Source organism: Coenobita brevimanus, chromosome 111 (assembly GCF_032717465.1).
Source record: "Coenobita brevimanus isolate Jiangsu-jjx chromosome 111, ASM3271746v2, whole genome shotgun sequence".
Lineage (NCBI taxonomy): Eukaryota > Metazoa > Arthropoda > Malacostraca > Decapoda > Coenobitidae > Coenobita > Coenobita brevimanus.
The window spans coordinates 32,821,501-32,839,000 of NC_137064.1; the positions used below are offsets into that span (position 1 = coordinate 32,821,501).

A 17,500-nucleotide genomic window follows, 5' to 3' on the forward strand; every position below is an offset into this window, starting at 1 on the left:
TTTCCTATTATTAACCCATTTTTTTTTTCGCTTGTTTTCGTATTTGTATGTATTTTTCACTGCATATACTCTTTCCCGGCCCTGGATATATGTGTTAATACTGTTTTTTAGCGAATTTGTAAGTGTTATTGGGTGTATTCCTGTGTCGCCAGAGTTATTTTAAGAGCACAAGCTTTTACTCTTATTTGCCGGTGTTCTTTGTGTGTGTGTGTGTGTGTGTGTGTGTGTGTGTGTGTGTGTGTGTGTGTGTGTGTGTGTGTGTGTGTGTGTGTGTGTGTGTGTGTGTGTGTGTGTGTGTGTGTGTGTGTGTGTGTGTGTGTGTGTGTGTGTGTGTGTGTGTGTGTGTGTGTGTGTGTGTGTGTGTGTGTTTTATTCTACAGTTTTGTCTTACCGTACTAACTGGAGTTTTCTACATCTTACTGTCTTTTTCTCTCTGACCGGTTAAGGAAGCTCCCTGACACCTTTTCTTAAGCGATTTATTTTACTCGTTGTCCTGTTCTGTCTTACTTTAACCCTTTCCCCCCCACAGGGTGCCTGGCCAACCCCGACGCCAAGCGGCTCTATGACGACCTGCTCAGCAACTACAACCGCCTCATTCGCCCCGTCGGTAACAACTCGGAGAAGCTCATCGTTAAGCTGGGCCTCAAGCTCTCCCAGCTCATTGACGTGGTGAGTACGAGCTGGGGGTCTTGCCGGGGGGAGGGGGGATAAGGAAATGATGATGATGATGATGATGGTGGTGGAGGGGGTAATGATGATGATGATGGTGGTGGAGGGGGTAATGATGATGATGGTGGTGGTGAGGGTAATGATGATGATGATGGTGGTGAGGGTAATGATGATGATGATGGTGGTGGTGGAGGAGGTGATGGTGATTATGATGAAAATAATAATAATAATAGTGATGACAAAAATGATAATAATAATAATAATAATAATAATAATAATAATAATAATAATCATAATACCTTTCGAGGATAAGCAAAACCGCTACACCCAAATCGCATCCCATACAAAATCACTAGCATGAAATTTGGTACCTGACTTTTCATTAGGGAGGCTGCCCCATAACTCTTTCTCTCTCTCTCTCTCTCTCTTGCCTATTGTCTCCCTGCCTCCACCTTTCCTGTTCCCTCCCTATCCCTCCTCTCTCCCTCTAATCCTCCTCCTTCCCATCTTTTTTCCTTCCTGTCCATCTCTCCACCATCCCTGCGAAGGAGAATGAAAAAGAAAATAATGAAACTGGGAAGAATCTTTTTTTTTTTTTTTTTTTTCTGAGGCCCTTCGTTGTACCGTACTTTATGACATTTTTTTTTTAAATGTTAAAGACAAGGATAGCAGTACAGGAGGGCTACATTCCCAGTCCCTTATTCCTGTATCATCCCTGCTCCCTTCTCAACCCCACCTCCTTCCTCTCATTCCCTCTTCCTCTCATTTCTCCTTTCCTTCTTCTTGCGCCATTCCCCTCCTCTATTTGTGTTGCTTTTTTCTTCCCTGCGCATTGTTCTCCCTCCCTTACTGCTTGTTCTTTCCCCTTCTGTTCCCTGTTCTTTCCCTCAACCTCTCTTGCTTCTCCTTCCCTTCCCTCTCTTCTCTTCCCCCTTCCCCTCCACTCTTCCATTTCTCTTCTTTTTCTTCTGCCCTTCCCCTCCTCCCTTCCTTCTCTCTTCTTCTCCCCTTCCCCTCTCTTCTATCCTTTCTTTCCTCCCCTCCTTTTCCCTTCTGTCCTTCTCTTCCCCCCCTTTCTTCTCTCTTCTTCTGCCCTTCCCCTCCTACCTTCCCTCTCTCTTCTGCTCTTCTCCACCTCCCCTTCCCTCTGTTCTCCTCATTCCCTTCTGTCCTTCCGCCCTCCCTTCCTTCTCTCTTCTGCTCTTACCCTCCCCGTGTTACTCTCCCCTGCCCCCTGCTTCTCATCTCTTTCCCTCTGTTTTGCCCTTCCGTTCCTTCTCTCTTCCCCTTCTATCCCATCCCCTTCCCTTCTCCTCCCCTTCCATCCCATCCCTCTTCCCTTCTCCTCCCCATCCCTTTTCCCCTTTCCTTCTCTTTTCTCCCCTCCTTCACATTCCCTTTACCCTCTGCTCCCCTTTCCTCCTCTGCTCCCCTCCCCTCCTCGTGGAGACTCAGTGTGTGATATTTTTAGCGGTACAGACCCTAGGGTGATGTTTGTCCAGCAGCTAAGCCCAGGGTCACCCATAAACTCACCCCACCACCTTGCATCATACCCTTGCTTCACTCCCCTCCTTGCCTCATACCCTTGCTTCACTTCCTTGCCTCATATCCTTGCTTCATTCCCCTCCTTGCATCATACCCTTGCTTCACGCCCCTCCTTGCATCATACCCTTGTTTCACTCCCCTCCTTGCATTATGGCCTTGCTTCACTCCCCTCCTTGCCTCATCCTTGCTTCACTTCCTTGCCTCATATCCATGCTTTACTCCCTTCCTTACCTTATCCTTGCTTCACTTCTTTGCCTCATACACTTGCTTCACTCCCTACCTTGCCTTGTCCTTGCATCACTTCCTTGCATCATATCCTTGCTTCACTCTCTCCCTTACTTCATCCTTGCTTCACTTTCTTCCTTACCTCATCTTTGCTTTACTCCCCTCCTTACCTCATCCTTGGTTCACTTCCTTGCCTTATATCCTTGGTTCACTTTCTTGCCTCATGTCCTTGCTTCCGTGCCTCGTAGGATATTTGCTTCACTTGGTTGCTTTTGTATTTGTCTCACTTTCTTGCCTCATCTCCTTGTCTCACACTTCACTGCTCTTCTGCACATACCGGTTGCCGCACTTCTTGCCTCATCTTGCTTCCCTTCCTACTTCCCCATTCAGACTCTCTCTCTCTCTCTCTCTCTCTCTCTCTCTCTCTCACACACACACACACACACACACACACACACACACACACACACACACACACACACACACACACACACACACACACACACACACACACACACACACACACACACACACACTTTCTTTCCCCTCCTTCTCCAAGCAACATTACTCCTACCTGCTCGCCAAACAAAGACATATATTCTCCTAGCCTCAGAGCACCTTTCCCCTCACACTCCATTGTCTGGCTTCTCTCTTCATTCAAGCCTCTTATTATCTATCTGTCTGTCTGTCTCTCTATCTACCTATCTATCTGTCTATCTATCTATGTATCTATCTTTCTATCTATAATGTCTTTGGTTCCATGTTTCAAGCCTCTCACTTTCGCATATCCAGCCTCCCTCTTTCCACAAACCTCTTCTTCCTTCCTTCCTTCTTTCCTCTCCTTTCTGGCCGCATCGTCTCGTCCGTCCATACCTCCTCTTCCCTGAGACATCTTCTCTCCTTGCCGTCTCCTTCCCGCCTCTCTGTCTCTTCCCTTTAGCTTGTGTCCTCAAATCTCCCCCCCTCTCTTTTTTTTTTTGCTATCGTCCAACCTCCTCCTTGCACACACTGCCCTCTAATCTTCCACTCACTTTAGACCTCTTGTTGCTTTTCTTTCCCACCTCATATTCCTTTCTCATTCCCTCCTGTGCTCCGTTCTTTCCCACTTTTTGCTCCTTTCTTTTCTCAGCTTTTGCTCATTTCACTTTCCAACCTCTTGTTCCTTTCTTTCCCGCCTCCTGCTCCTTTCTGTTTCCCACCCATGCTTTTTTCTTTCCCACATCTGCCACGTTCTTTCCCACTTCTTGCTCTCTCTTTGTCCCACCTCTTGCTCTGTTCTCTTTGGTCCCTCTTGTTCCTCTCTCTTTGCTACCTCTTGCTCCTCTCTCTCTGCTACTTCCTGTTCCTCTCATTCTTACCTTTTCCTCCTCACTCCGGCACCGGCATTACCCCAGCCTTCCCCCAGACAAACTCATATATATATTCCCCCAGCTCTGAGTCCCGGGAGGTTACGGGTGCCCTTGTGTTCGCAGTTGATGGGGTAGATTCGTTGCCTTTATGAGACAGCTAGATTACGTTGTTTTCATTCGGGTCTAAGCACCTTTTCTTTGGCACCTTAGCGTTTAGTTTCCCCTTCCCTTTAGAACTCTCCTGTCTGGCTTCCCTCCTCCTTCACATTTTTTTCCCGTAGCTTCCCTTTTCCTTCATACCCCGTCGTCTAGCCCCTCATATCCTTCACACCTTTTTGTCTAGCCTTCTTTTCCTTCAACCCTCTTGTTGTCTTTTTCACTCTCCCCTCTTCCTCTCCGCCGTCCAACTGCCCTTCACATCCCACTGTCTAGAGTCCCTGTCCCTTCGCACCCCAATGTCTAACCTCTCACACCCTTCACACCTCACTTTCTAGCTTCCTTCACCCCACACCCCACCGTCCAACCTCCCTCTCCCCTCACACCTCACCTTCTAGCTTTTCTCTTCCCTCAGACCTCTTCTTCCTTTCTTTCCCGCCTTTCCGGTACCGCCATTACCCCAGCCTCCTCCCAGACAAAGGCAGCTACATCCCCTCATCCTCTAAGCCCTGGGATGTTACCGGTGTGCTCCTGTTGGCGGGTGATAGGACAGATTCATTACTTTTATGTGGCGCATCCAGATTACCTCTGTTTTTATGCGGCTCTTCCTTCCGACTATCCCATCCCCCTCTCTCCTCCCTCACACTCCATTGTAGGCTCGTGTTCTTGTCAGCGTAGGAGGCTCCCCATCTCTCCTATCTCTGTCCCTGTATCTCCCCTATCTCCATCGCTCTGTCTCCCCTGTCACTGTATCTCTGTCTCCCCTGTCTTTATCTCTGTATCTCCGCCATATCTGTTTTTTTTTTTTTAATCTCCCCTATCACTGTTTCTCTATCTCCTACCACTGTTTCTCTATCTCCCCTGTCTATCTCGCATCTTCCTATCTCTATTTCTTTATCTCCCCTATCCCGATTTTTTCTATCTCCTCTCTCATTTTCTCTATCTCCCCCCATCTCTATCTCTCCATCTCCCCTATCTTTGTCTCTCCATCTCCCCTGGCTCTGTCTCTCCATCTCCTCTATCTCAATTTCTCTATCGTCTCTGTCTTCATCTCTCCCCATCTCCTCTCTGTCTCTAACTATCTCCTCCCTGTCTATCTCTGTCTCCCCATGCTTTCCATCTCATATCTGCACATGACAGGTAACTCCTTAAGAGGGAAAGTATTAGTTAGTGTGTGTTTAGGTGGAGTATATTTTCTGTTTGTTTTTCCAGTTTTTTTCTGTTTTTTTCCCTTAAATTTTTCTGCCACCTTCCTCCTTACACAAGAAAAACTGAGGCAGGATATTTCTTTTTATTTATTATTTTTTTATTTTTTATTTTTCGTTACGTGTGTGTTGTGGATGATGGATTTGTTTTTTTCGTGTTTAGATACCTTGGTGTTTTTTTCCTGTGCCTTTATAGGGTTTGTGTGTGTGTGTGTGTGTGTGTGTGTGTGTGTGTGTGTGTGTGTGTGTGTGTGTGTGTGTGTGTGTGTGTGTGTGTGTGTGTGTGTGTGTGTGTGTGTGTGTTTCAGGTAGATTCTTAATGTGTGGATCTCAAGGTGGAATTTTTATCTTTTTTCGTGTTTATTTCTCTTGACAGCTTCTTCCCCCTTGCTAAAAGTGCTGAGATAAGGAATTTATTTATTACCAGAGTACGTGTGTGTTTTTTGGAAGGTATATTGTGTGTATGCGCGCGCGCGCGCGCGTGTGCGTGCGCGCGTGTGTGTGTGTGTGTGTGTGTGTGTGTGTGTGTGTGTGTGTGTGTGTGTGTGTGTGTGTAAATGTGTGTTAGTTTCTCTCATTTGGTTTCCAGTTACATTCTCTCTCTCTCTCTCTCTCTCTCTCTCTCTCTCTCTCTCTCTCTCACACACACACACACACACACACACACACACACACACACACACACACACACACACACACACACACACACACACACACACACACACACACACACACACACACACACACACACACCTTTGTCCACTCCCCTCTGTCTTTATAATGTGTGTAATATTCCTTTTCTTTTTCAGTGCCACCCCCCTTCATCCCCTTTCCTTTGTGTTATATTGTGAGGGTGTATGGTGAGTGGTATTGTGTGGGTGTATGGTGAGTGGTATTGTGTGGGTGCATGGTGGGTGGTATTGTGTGGGTGTATGGTGAGTGGTATTGTGTGGGTGTATGGTGGGCGGTATTGTGTGGTGTGTGACTGTGGTGGTGTGTGGTGTGTAGGGATGGGTGTGGTATAGTGTTCTGTGTGGTGTAATGTGGTGTGGTATGGTGTGGTAGATTGTGGTATGGTTTTTTTAATGTTACGTAGCCTGGTGCAGTACGATGTGATGTGGAGTTGTATGATGCAGAGTACCGATGTGATGCATTATATAGTGATATGGTGATGAGTGCAGTGAATTGTGTAGTGTGGTGTAGGGCACCGGTAGTATGATGTGCGTTGTGGTGTGATGTGTAGTGGGCATTAGGGAAGTGTGGTGTGGGTGCAGTATGGTGTGGTGTGATGGTGTAGTGTGGTGCTTGGTGGTGTAGTATGGTGCCTGGTGTGGTGTAGTGTGATGTCGAGTGGTGTTCTGGTGTAGTGTGGAGTCTCGTAGCGTAATGTACTGTGGTGTAGTGTGTTGGTGTGTTGTTACTGTGTGGTGTGGTGGTGTCGTGTGGTATAGTGTTGTGATATAATAATGGCTTGTGTGGTGTTAAGGTGATGTAGTGCAGTGTGGTGTAGTGTGGTTTAACGTCGTGATGTTTTATAGTGTAGTGGTGTGAAGGTATAGTTGTAGTGGTGTGAAGGTGGTATAGTGTAGTGTGGTGTAGTGGTGTGGTGGTATAGTGTAGTGTGGTGTAGTGATGTGGTGGTATAGTGTAGTGTGGTGTAGTGGTGTGGTGGTATAGTGTAGTGTGGTGTAGTGATGTGGTGGTATAGTGTAGTGTGGTGTAGTGGTGTGGTGGTATAGTGTAGTGTGGTGTAGTGGTGTGATGTAGTGGTGTAGTTCTGTACGCTCACATCCGCCTGTGGCCCTTACCCTCTACTTTAAGGTCTGGCCGCAGTTTGGTGTGGAATGGTGTGGTGTGGTGTGGTGTAGATTGGTGTATGGAGGTGTGGTGTGGTATAGTGTAATTTTGTGTGTTAGTCTGTGTTATGTAGTGCAGTATAGGGCCTGGTGTGGTATGGTGTGGTGTGATGAATGATGTGATGCCTATGATGTGTAGTGCATGGTAGAGTTTAGTGTGGAATAGTATGGAATAACGTGATGCATAGTATTGTGCAGTGTGGTGTAGTGTGCTGAGGTGGTGGGCTATGGTGCTGAATGAGGTATGGTATAATTCAGAGTGATAGGGTGGTGTGGTGTAGTGTGGAAGAGTGTTATGGTGTAGTGTGTTGCTGCGTGGTGTGGTATTGTGAAGTATGGTGCATGGTATAATACGACATGTGGTGTGATATAGTGTCGTGTGGTGTAGTGTGGAAGTGTAATGATGTGGAATGGTGTAATGTGAAAGTGTGATGGTGTGGAATGGTGTAATGTGGAAGTGTGATGGTGTAGAATGGTGCAGTGTGGAAGTGTGATGGTGTAACACTGTACGCACACATCCCCCCGTGGTCCTCACCCTCTGCTTTAAGTTCTGCTCACAATACGGTATGGTGGTGTAGTGTGCTGGTGTGGTGTGGTGTGGTGTCTGCTGCTTGATATCGTGCGTGTGATGTTAGTGTGCTGGCTTAGTGTGGAGGTGTGGAGTGTACTGTAGTGTGGTATAGTGTGGTGTGATGTGGAGTATTTAGTACTGTGTGGTGTGATGTGGTGTAATGATTGTGGTGTGGTGTGGTGCAATGTGGTGTGGTGTGGTGTGGTGTGGTGTGGTATGGTGTTGTGGTGTAGCCCTATACGCACACATACCCCTCTGGTCCTCTCCCTCTACTTTAAGATCCGCTCAGAATTCGGTGTGTGTGTGTGTGTGTGTGTGTGTGTGTGTGTGTGTGTGTGTGTGTATGTGTGTGTGTGTGTGTGTGTGTGTGTGTGTGTGTGTGTGTGTGTGTGTGTGTGTGTGTGTGTGTGTGTGTATTTATGGCCCTCAGGACTAACGTACATGGATATATATCATACCCAAATATATATATTGTACACAATATCTGTGCAGCTGCATAAGTAGGCTATCTGTCTGTCGCTATCGATCTGTATCTGTCTGTCTATCTGTCTGTCTATCTATCTATCTATCTATCTATCTATCAGTCTATCTATATCTGTCCGACTGTCTGTCTCTGTCTCTTCATGTATCTGTGTGTTTATTATGTTTGTCTGTCTGTTTTTCTGTCTGTCTGTTATTCCATCCATCCATCTGTCTTTGTCTTTCTCTGTATTTGTCTTTATATCTACCGTTTTGTCCTCGTTTATCTATTGACCGATCTGTCCACCGTATCTATCTACGTTATCTATCTACGACGCCCAGGTTGCATGTGAAAAAAAAAAAATAAAGAAAGTTTGGCACAAAACCACGTCATACTCATATACATATACACAATACACATTTATATTTCTCCGGTTGTGCATCTATCTCTCTGTGTTTATCTGTCTGTCTGTCTGATTTAGGTCTGTTTATGTGTCTATCTATCCGTCGGTCTGTCTATCAATGTCTCTTTCTCTCTCTGTCTACTTATCTGTCTGTCTATCTATGTATGTATGTATCTGTGTCTGTCTGTCTATCTAGCAATGAGTATCCATCTGTCTGTCTGTCTCAATTAATCCATATATTCGTATTAAAAGTTGGGTTATCTATGTCTATGTCTATCTATCTGTCTGTCTGTCTACTAATCTATGTATCTATTTATCCACCTGTAGCTTAGGTTCACCGGCCCACACTCTCCACACAACAAATGTCAAAGTTAAATATTATAAAGCCCACGCAGTACACTTTTATATCTCAGTCTGTGTGTCTGTCTGTCTGTCTCTGTTTGTCTGCTTTTGTTTCTGAGTACCTGTCTGTCTGTTTGTTTGTCCGTCTGTTTGTCTGTGTCTGTCAGTCTGTGTGTCTGTATGTGTCCGTGTCTCTGTCTCTATATTTTTTTATTTCTGGCTGCCTATCTGTCTGTCTGTTTGTGTGCCTCTCTGTCTGTCTATCTGTCTGTCTTCACATAACCTAACTCTGATTAAACCTAACTTAACCTTTCAATCTAAGGACGTATTTTTCAACTAACTCTCGCCACCTCCAGACATTTGTATTAAGTTTTGGAGACCTTTTTGGAGACATTTTTATTTCTTCTGGAGACCTTTCTAACAAGAGAGATTAGGATAAGGTTAGATAAGCTTTTGGAATCAGAGGAGTAAAATTGGAGTTAGAATTTACCCTTGACGTTATTATGATAGGAACTAAAAAAAAAAAAAGGTGTCGGACTGAAAGGAATGATGTTTACTTTAGCCTGACCTAGAAATTGCCATCTTTCCATCTTGATTGCTGACTTGTAGCAAAAGATGAACTCTGAAATATACTAGTCACGAAGAAGTGCTGATGGCATGGATGTAGTAGGGCCTGAACATTGTGTTTCTTCGCCACTGAACTACGTGAAGTAAGCTGCAAAACGGACGAAAATCCGGGCCAAGTTAAGGTGAAAATGGACTAGGCTTCCTGTTGACCCCTAGACTGCGGGTGACGTCATTTGCAGGTCACTCTTGCTGTTACCAGACGATTTTACTCAGCTCAGGAAAACCCCTCGTATTGAAGGAATTATTAAGACCATGGCCCTGGCAGGATAAGGAGGCTCCCTAACACCTCTTCCTAAGCGATTTAGTTTGCATATTCTTACTGTCCTCTTCTGTGTCAATTAGGTAATTCAGATGCCACCATACTTAACATAAATAACATGCAAATGGATACCAACCAACCCTTTATAATATCACTTTGATCTCTGGCAAAATATCACGGAACGTGTTATTGATTTGCTTCAGCCAGAGAACACCTTTTTTCCCCATCTTTGATTTTCTTTTATTATTTTTTTCTGTTTTTTTCTTTCCCCTTCCGTATTATTCTTTTCTTTTTTCTTTTCATTCTTTTTTATTTTCTTTCATTCTTTTTCTCTCTCATCTTTTTTTCTTTTCTGATTTCCTTCTTTTTTTTCTTTCCAGTGTCTTTCTTTTCCTTTTCTCCTTTTTTCTCATTCTCTTCGCCTCTCATCTTTCATTTCTCTTTCTCTTTTCTTTCTTTTCTCCTGTTCTTTTCTCCTTTATTTTTCAATTAATTTTTCTTTGCTTTCTCTTTTTTTCTCATTCTCTGCACTTCCCATGTTTCCTTCGATTTTCTTTTTGTTCTTTTTTCCTTTCTCTCATTTTCCTCTCGCACATCTTTCTTTTCCTTTTCTTATTCTCTTTATTTTTTTTTTTCATTCGTTTTTCCCCCTCCCATATCTTTCTTTCTTCTTTTCTTTCTTTCTTTCCTTTTTTCTCCCATTTCTCCCTTATTTTCTTTTCATTTTTTTCTTTCATTTTGTTTTTTTTTCTCTCCGGACACTAAACTAAGATGAATGAAATTGTCTGGTAATAATAATGATAATAATAATAATAATAATAATAATGATGATGATGATGATAATGATAATAATAATAACGATGATGATGGTGGTGGTGATGATGATAACGATGATAAATAAGAATACAGTAAATACTGCTACTACTTCTTCTACTATGGTACAACTACTACTATTGCAAATAATAATAATAATAATAATAATAATAATAATAATAATAATAATAAATGCCGTAGCGCTCATGACTGGAATGTCACTCAGCCATATTGCAGAACTTCTGCCTATCAGAATTCTTTCATTCCCCGAACTGCATCTCTGTGGAACTCGCTTCCCCAGAGTTGTTTCCCTCCAAATTTCAACCTGCAGCTGTTCAAGTCTGTTACAGATATTTTATGAACGGAGGACACCATAAGCTGGTGTATGGATTATTATTATTTTTATTCATTTGTTTTTCCTTCCTCCGTTCTGTTATTAAAATATATATATATATATTATATTGAATAGATTAAGGTTTATTTTTGCAGACATGCTTACCCACACCAGACAAACTCAAAGCAGTCTCTTGTGTTTTATCAGCACTATCTTATCAGCAAACGGTAACTATTATTGAATACATCTGACAGGAGTGTCGTGGGGCTTGAACTTTATCTATCTACCTGTCTGTGTGTCAGCCCATCTATCTATCTATCTATAACCAGACGTCACAGTCCCGTAAAGGGTGTCCGTTTTTCTTTGAGTTAATTGTTTTACGGGTAGGGGCACTAACCCTCGGCTAACCCACTTGTTGACACGTAGGGAATACGTATGGGTTGGTTATATGGTTACCACCCAGGTTTGTAAATGGTTTTCCTGGCTTACGGAAAACCATAAGGCTTGTCATTCAATGTAAAGCCACCTGAAAAGGAAAGAAGAGTAACAAAAAGTGACAGGAAAGACGGTAGAAATATGATGAGAGGAGGGCAGACGCAGGAAAAGAAGGATAAAGGTGAAGGAAGAAGCAGGCGGTAGTACAACTAAATCCTCCAATACATCCACCTCTGTATCTATCATGGGTATATCTATCCATCTGCCTTCACGGTTGTTACAGCAATTTCTTTGATCCCTAGCAATATGTGAGACGGAGCTCCAAAAAGAGGGACGCCATCGTAAAATAGTAAATACAATGTCGTAAATCAGCGTTGAAAAGAGTAAAATAGTAACTAGTAAGATTGTATCCAGTGTTGTAAATCAGCGTTGTAAATAGTAAAATAGCGAAGAGTAAGAGAGTATCCAGTGTCGTAAATCAGCGTTGAAAATGGTAAAATAGTAAATAGTAAGAGAGTATTCAGTGTCGTAAGTCAGCTTTGTAAATAGTAAAATAGTAACTAGTAAGATTGTACCCAGTGTCGTAAATCAGCGTTGTAAATAGTAAAATAGTAAATAGTAAGAGAATATCCAGTGTCGTAAATCAGCTTTGTCGTAAGAATCGCTGTAAATCAGGACATCGCGTCTTATAGGCCAATAGAAGTGATGGATTGAGAGGCCACCTGGGAGAAGAAAGTGATGGTGGTGGTGGTGGTGATGATGATGATGATGATGATGATGATAATACTAACACTAATGATGATGATGATAATACTACTAATACTAATAATGGTGATGATAATGCTAATGATGTTGATGATTAACAAAACTAGATGGACAGTACTCACCATCAGATCATGCAAACAAAAGCCCAATAAACCCAGGTGCCAGAGACTCCCGTGGTCCGGCCAGAGGGAAACTGACACTGAATTCAATATCACTGGCGGACGTGTCAGTGAAAATAAAGAGAAAGTGAAAAATCGGCGGTGAAAATAAAAAATTGTACTGTGCGGCGTGGGTCCAGTGAATGAAAAAAATATGTAACGTAATAAAGGACATTAGCGATGAGAGGAAAAAAGTCTGTCTCTCTCTAGCCAGACGCCATGATCGCGTAAGGGTTGGCCGTTTGTCTTTGAGTTATTTGTTCTACGGGGAGGGGCACTAACCCTCCGCCAACCCACTTCTCGACACGTAGGGAGCATGTATGGGTTTCTTACATGGTTACCACACAGCGTTGTAAATGGTTTCCTGGCTTACAGGAAACCATAAGGCTTGTAATTCAATGTAAAGTCACCTGAAAAGGAAAGAAGAGTAACAAAAAGTGACAGGGAAGATGGGAGACATAGGAAGAGAGGAGGGCAGACACAGCAAGAGAATGATAAGGGTGAAGGAAATAGTAGGCAGCACTACATAAAGTGAGTGGATGATGGTTGCCACCACCTACCACCAAAGGAAAAATAAATCAGTAAATTGTATAATTAGATATAAATAAATGAGTAAATAAATAAATAAACAAACATATAGCACATAACAGGTAATAAAGAAAATAGCAAAAAAAAAAAAAAACTACCATCCATTCACTCGATGATGCCTCAGGTGCCTGTGTCAGTGTCTCGTAACCCAGAAGGACCATTTACTACTTGTGATAGTAAGGATATAACCTGCCAGTAGATGCCTGGTGGCCTAGTAGGGTTAGACGCTTCACCTGAGTGTGGCTTATAATGGTATAAATTCAAGGACTGGTTGGGGTTTATTTCTTACATATGCTGCTCACGGTGAAGCGACTGGTTTGGTGCTTGAATGTCAGTAGCCTACTCTATAGCCTAGCCCTGGACCCTACGCTCCTGAATGTCATTGAAGGACTGGGTGGTGGTGGTGTGAATAAGCGATGGTGGTGGTGGTGGTGGTGGTGATGGTGATGGTGATGATGATGATGATGATGATGTTGTTGGGTTGGTGGTGATGTTGGTGGTGATGATGATGATGGTGATGATGATAATAATAATAATAATAATAATAATAATAATAATAATAATGTCATTAATAATAATGATAATAATAATAATGTCATTAATAATAATAATAATAATAATAATAATAATAATAATTAACATCATCAGCAGCAGCATAACAAAAAAATAAAATAAAACGTAATACTAGTGAAAAAAAATATATAGTGCCAGAAAATAAAGCCAATAATTCAAGAGGAAGTAACACGATACTCCAGAGAGCAGTAAGGACGATACTCCCGTCTGTTAAAGGAGAAATATTGTACTAATAAAGAATAGAGAGAGAGAGAGAGAGAGAGAGAGAGAGGGTTATGTATGTGCCCCTCGACCTCGTTTATCATCACTTGACCCTGAATTTGACCTCTGTTGACCTGGTGTGTTATTGGTGTAGCGAAAATGAGAGTGACAATTAGTGGTGGGGGTCAGGTGGTGTGGAAGTAGATAGATAGGATAGATAGATAGGTAGGTAGACAGATAGGCAGAGACAAACCTACCTACCTACCTACATAAGTACACATACCGTACATATATTCATACATACATTCACATTCTCTCTCTCTCTCTCTCTCTCTCTCTCTCTCTTTCTCTCTGGACCAGTCTACCTACAGTGTTTATCAATCACTGTACGGCTCTATCTATCTATGTCTATCTATCTATCTATCTATTTACTTATCTATATCAATCAATGTATCATCTGTCTTTATGTCCATCTATCAACCAGCTTTCTAGTGCCTATACATCTGTCTCTCTGTATGTATCTGTCATCTCACTATCTATCTATCCATCATTCTGTCTATCCATCTATCCATCCATCCATCCATCCACCTATCTGTCTATCCATCCATCCATCCATCTATTCATCCACCTATCCGTCCATCTGTCTATCCATCCATCCATCCATCCATCCATCCATCTATCCATCCATCCACATATCCATCCATCCATCCATCCATCCATCCATCCATCCACCTATCTGTCTATCCATCCATCCATCCATCCATCCATCCATCCATCTATCTGTCTATCAATCTATCTATCTACAGTATCTGTCGTTGTTTTTTGCCTCACCAATTTGCTAACGCTGCCACAACACGGGGTGGACATGGAAGGCTGCCAGACCTCAAGACAACTGCGTGAAATTGACTAGAAAAGGTTGATCAATTGCTGGACGCTGAGAGATTGACGGAAATTGATGGAATGGAGGAAGAGAGGGAAGTAAGGAGGAAGACAGGCGTGGAAACAGGAGGGGGGAGGACAAAGAAAGAAAAACAGGAAGACAGAAGGAGAGAAAAAGAAGACAGAGGTTGCAAAAGAGCTGGGAGTGTGGAGGAAGACAGGAGTGAAAAGAGACAGAGGAAGATAGGAGAGAAAGAGGACAAAGAAAGAAAGAAACAGAGGATGACAGAAGGAGAGAAAGGGACGATCGAGACAGCAAAAGGCGAAAAGTGGGAAAGAATGATGAAAGTTGATAAAAAGGAAGAAATTGACGGAAATAGAAAGGAAGCGGAAATGGAAAGACAGAGGAAAACTGGAGTGGAAAATGACAGAGGATGGTAGTAGGGAAAGAGTGAGAGGAGGAAATAAAACTCAGAATTAGAGGAGGACAAAAGGAGAGAAAAGGGAGGAAGAAAAAGGAGAAAGACAAAAAGCGTGAAAGAAAATATGAGGAAATTTGATCGAAAGGAAGAAATTATAGAACTAGATATATAGAGGAAAAGGAAGAAAATGAGTGAGAATGAGGAAATTCGTGAAAATTATTAGGAAAAAGATAAATAAGGAAAAGAAAAAGATAAATAAGGAAAAGAGAGAGATAAGTAAGGAAAAGAGAAAGATAAATAAGGAAAAGAGAAAGATAAATAAGGAAGAGAGAAAGATAAATAAGGAAAAGAGAAAGATAAATAAGGAAAAGAGAAAGATAAATAAGGAAGAGAGAAAGATAAATACGGAAAAGAGAAAGATAAATAAGGAAAAGATAAATATAAAGAAGGAAAAGAGAAAGATAGATAAGGAAAAGAGGAAAATAAATAAGGATAAGAGAAAGATAAATAAGAAAAAGAGAAAGAATGAAAAGAGAAAGATAAATAAGAAAAACAAAAATAAATAAGGAAAAGATAAAGAACGAAAAGAGAGAGATAAAAAAGGAAAAGAGAAAGATAAATAAGGAAAAGAGAAAGATCCAATTAATATATAGAAGACAGACGAATAAAAAAAAAAATTGCCTCGAAAAATAGATGGAAAATAAAAGCCAGCCATTGTCCATCAAAAAAAAAAAAAGTAAAGGAACACAACAGGAGGAAGAAAATAATCCCTCGGGCCAGGAAAAAAATATGGAGTGTATTAAACTGAGAAGAAAAACAGTATAAGAACGTGTGTGTGTGTGTGTGTGTGTGTGTGAGAGAGAGAGAGAGAGAGAGAGAGAGAGAGAGAGAGAGAGAGAGAGAGCACCTAGCTTCCCCCTAGCAATTAATGAAGAATAATACGAAGGAGACAGAATATAACCCTGGAGCTGAGAAAGATGGAGGAGGACAACAGGAGAAAAGGAAAACAGCCCTGGAGCAAATGGGAAAAAAAAGAGGAGGGGAAGATGGAGGAAAAAAATGAATTAATAAAAGACGAGGAAACTGGAAAACAGCCCTGGAGCAAAAAATGAAAAAAATAAGGGGGGGGGGAGTGGATGGAAATTAAATGAAAAAATAAGGAGGAATCTGGAAACATTATCCTGTTATTTGTAAGGATTTCTTATTCTTGAGACAACTCGTATCTTCTTAGCCTTATTAAAATGTCTTAAGCTTGTCAGTGTTAGTACCAGGGATTATGGCAGTTACACGCGCTCTCTCTCTCTCTCACACACACACACACACACACACACACACACACACACACACACACACACGGAAATTACGGTCCTTGCTAGATGGTAGGGTAATCATGTAAATAGAGGTACTTTTTCCTTAATTATGGATGTTTAAGATTAGGGAGAAAAGCAGAAGGCTCTCCCCCACCCTCCAAACCCTCCGGAATTATGTCATACGTACAGGAGAACAGATAAAAAGAAATATTATCAAGAAGAAGTGAAGATAATAAAAAAATAAAAAAATAAAATAAAAATTAGTATGAGAAATGGAACTTGTATACCCCTTTTCTAACTTATTAAATTTGCCATCTCCTCACCTTGATTACCGAGGTGTAGAAATAGATGAACACTAGATTATGATGCTAGTCATGAAGAAGTGCTATGAAAAAGATGCATAGAAACAGTATTGTCTTATTCTGCCACTGAGCTAGGTGCAAAAGGACAAAATCTGACAAAAGTCTGTATCAAATTAAGGTTAAAAAACTATAACAATAAGAGGTTATAAATAGTGACATACCGTATTGGGAGATTGGGCATGTTTGTCTGTCTGTCTCACTGTCTGTCTGTCTGTCTCATCAAACTCCTAAATTACTGGATGTATGTTGATCACCCTTGGCGTTCAGATAATTGTCCTGTCTGAGTGCCAGCCAGTAATTTGCAACTTGTCCAAAACATTTTTAACGTATTGGTTGCAGGTCAGCGTCAGTCCTTCTCAGTACTGTATTGACGCTGAAATATCTGAACTGTTGGAAGTTATTTGCTGGGCTAAGGAGGGTTATCTATGTATTAATGAAAATAAATGAGTCAGGTAATCTGTTGATCTGTTTATGTGTCTGTCTGTCTGTCTTTGTCTGTCATCCAGACTTCCTTCGGGGTGAGTTAGGGTGCAGAGACCCCCCCCCCAAGAAAAAAAAAAATGATAGATTGAGATAGTCACCAAAGTTTGGCCGAGTGAATGAACCACGGCAAGTTTTCAGTATATTTTTACTACTACTACTACTACTACTACTACTACTACTACCACCTAATAATTATTATTGATATTAGTATTGCTAGTATTATCAACATACGTACAAATAATAACTAACATTTCTCCTATTATTTGCAGGTAAGTGGCTTTCTTCTCCCACCGTACTGCACCTGATGTAAGTATACGAATACTCTTAAGCACACCAGTTAACCCCGCCGGCGAAGTTGGAGGAGGTTATGTATTCACCCCTGTTTGTCTGCTAGTTTGTTTATTGTCCGCAAGATATCTCAGAAAGTTATCGATGGTTTTCAGTTAACTTTTATGGATATTTGAGTCATGGGCCAAGGAAGCGTCGATTAAATTTTGGTGGTGATCTGAG

The 17,500-nt window shown here is 41.9% G+C and overlaps 1 protein-coding gene across 1 annotated transcript in view; it reads left to right on the forward strand.

Annotated features, from left to right (window-relative positions):
- Positions 1-17,500, forward strand: part of LOC145417862 (acetylcholine receptor subunit beta-like 2) — a 359,174-nt gene that overhangs the window by 54,855 nt on the left and 286,819 nt on the right. Inside the window, exon 2 of the mRNA XM_080286481.1 lies at positions 530-669. Coding sequence (XP_080142607.1) covers positions 530-669 — 140 coding nt within the window. The remainder of the gene's footprint in view (positions 1-529; positions 670-17,500) is intronic.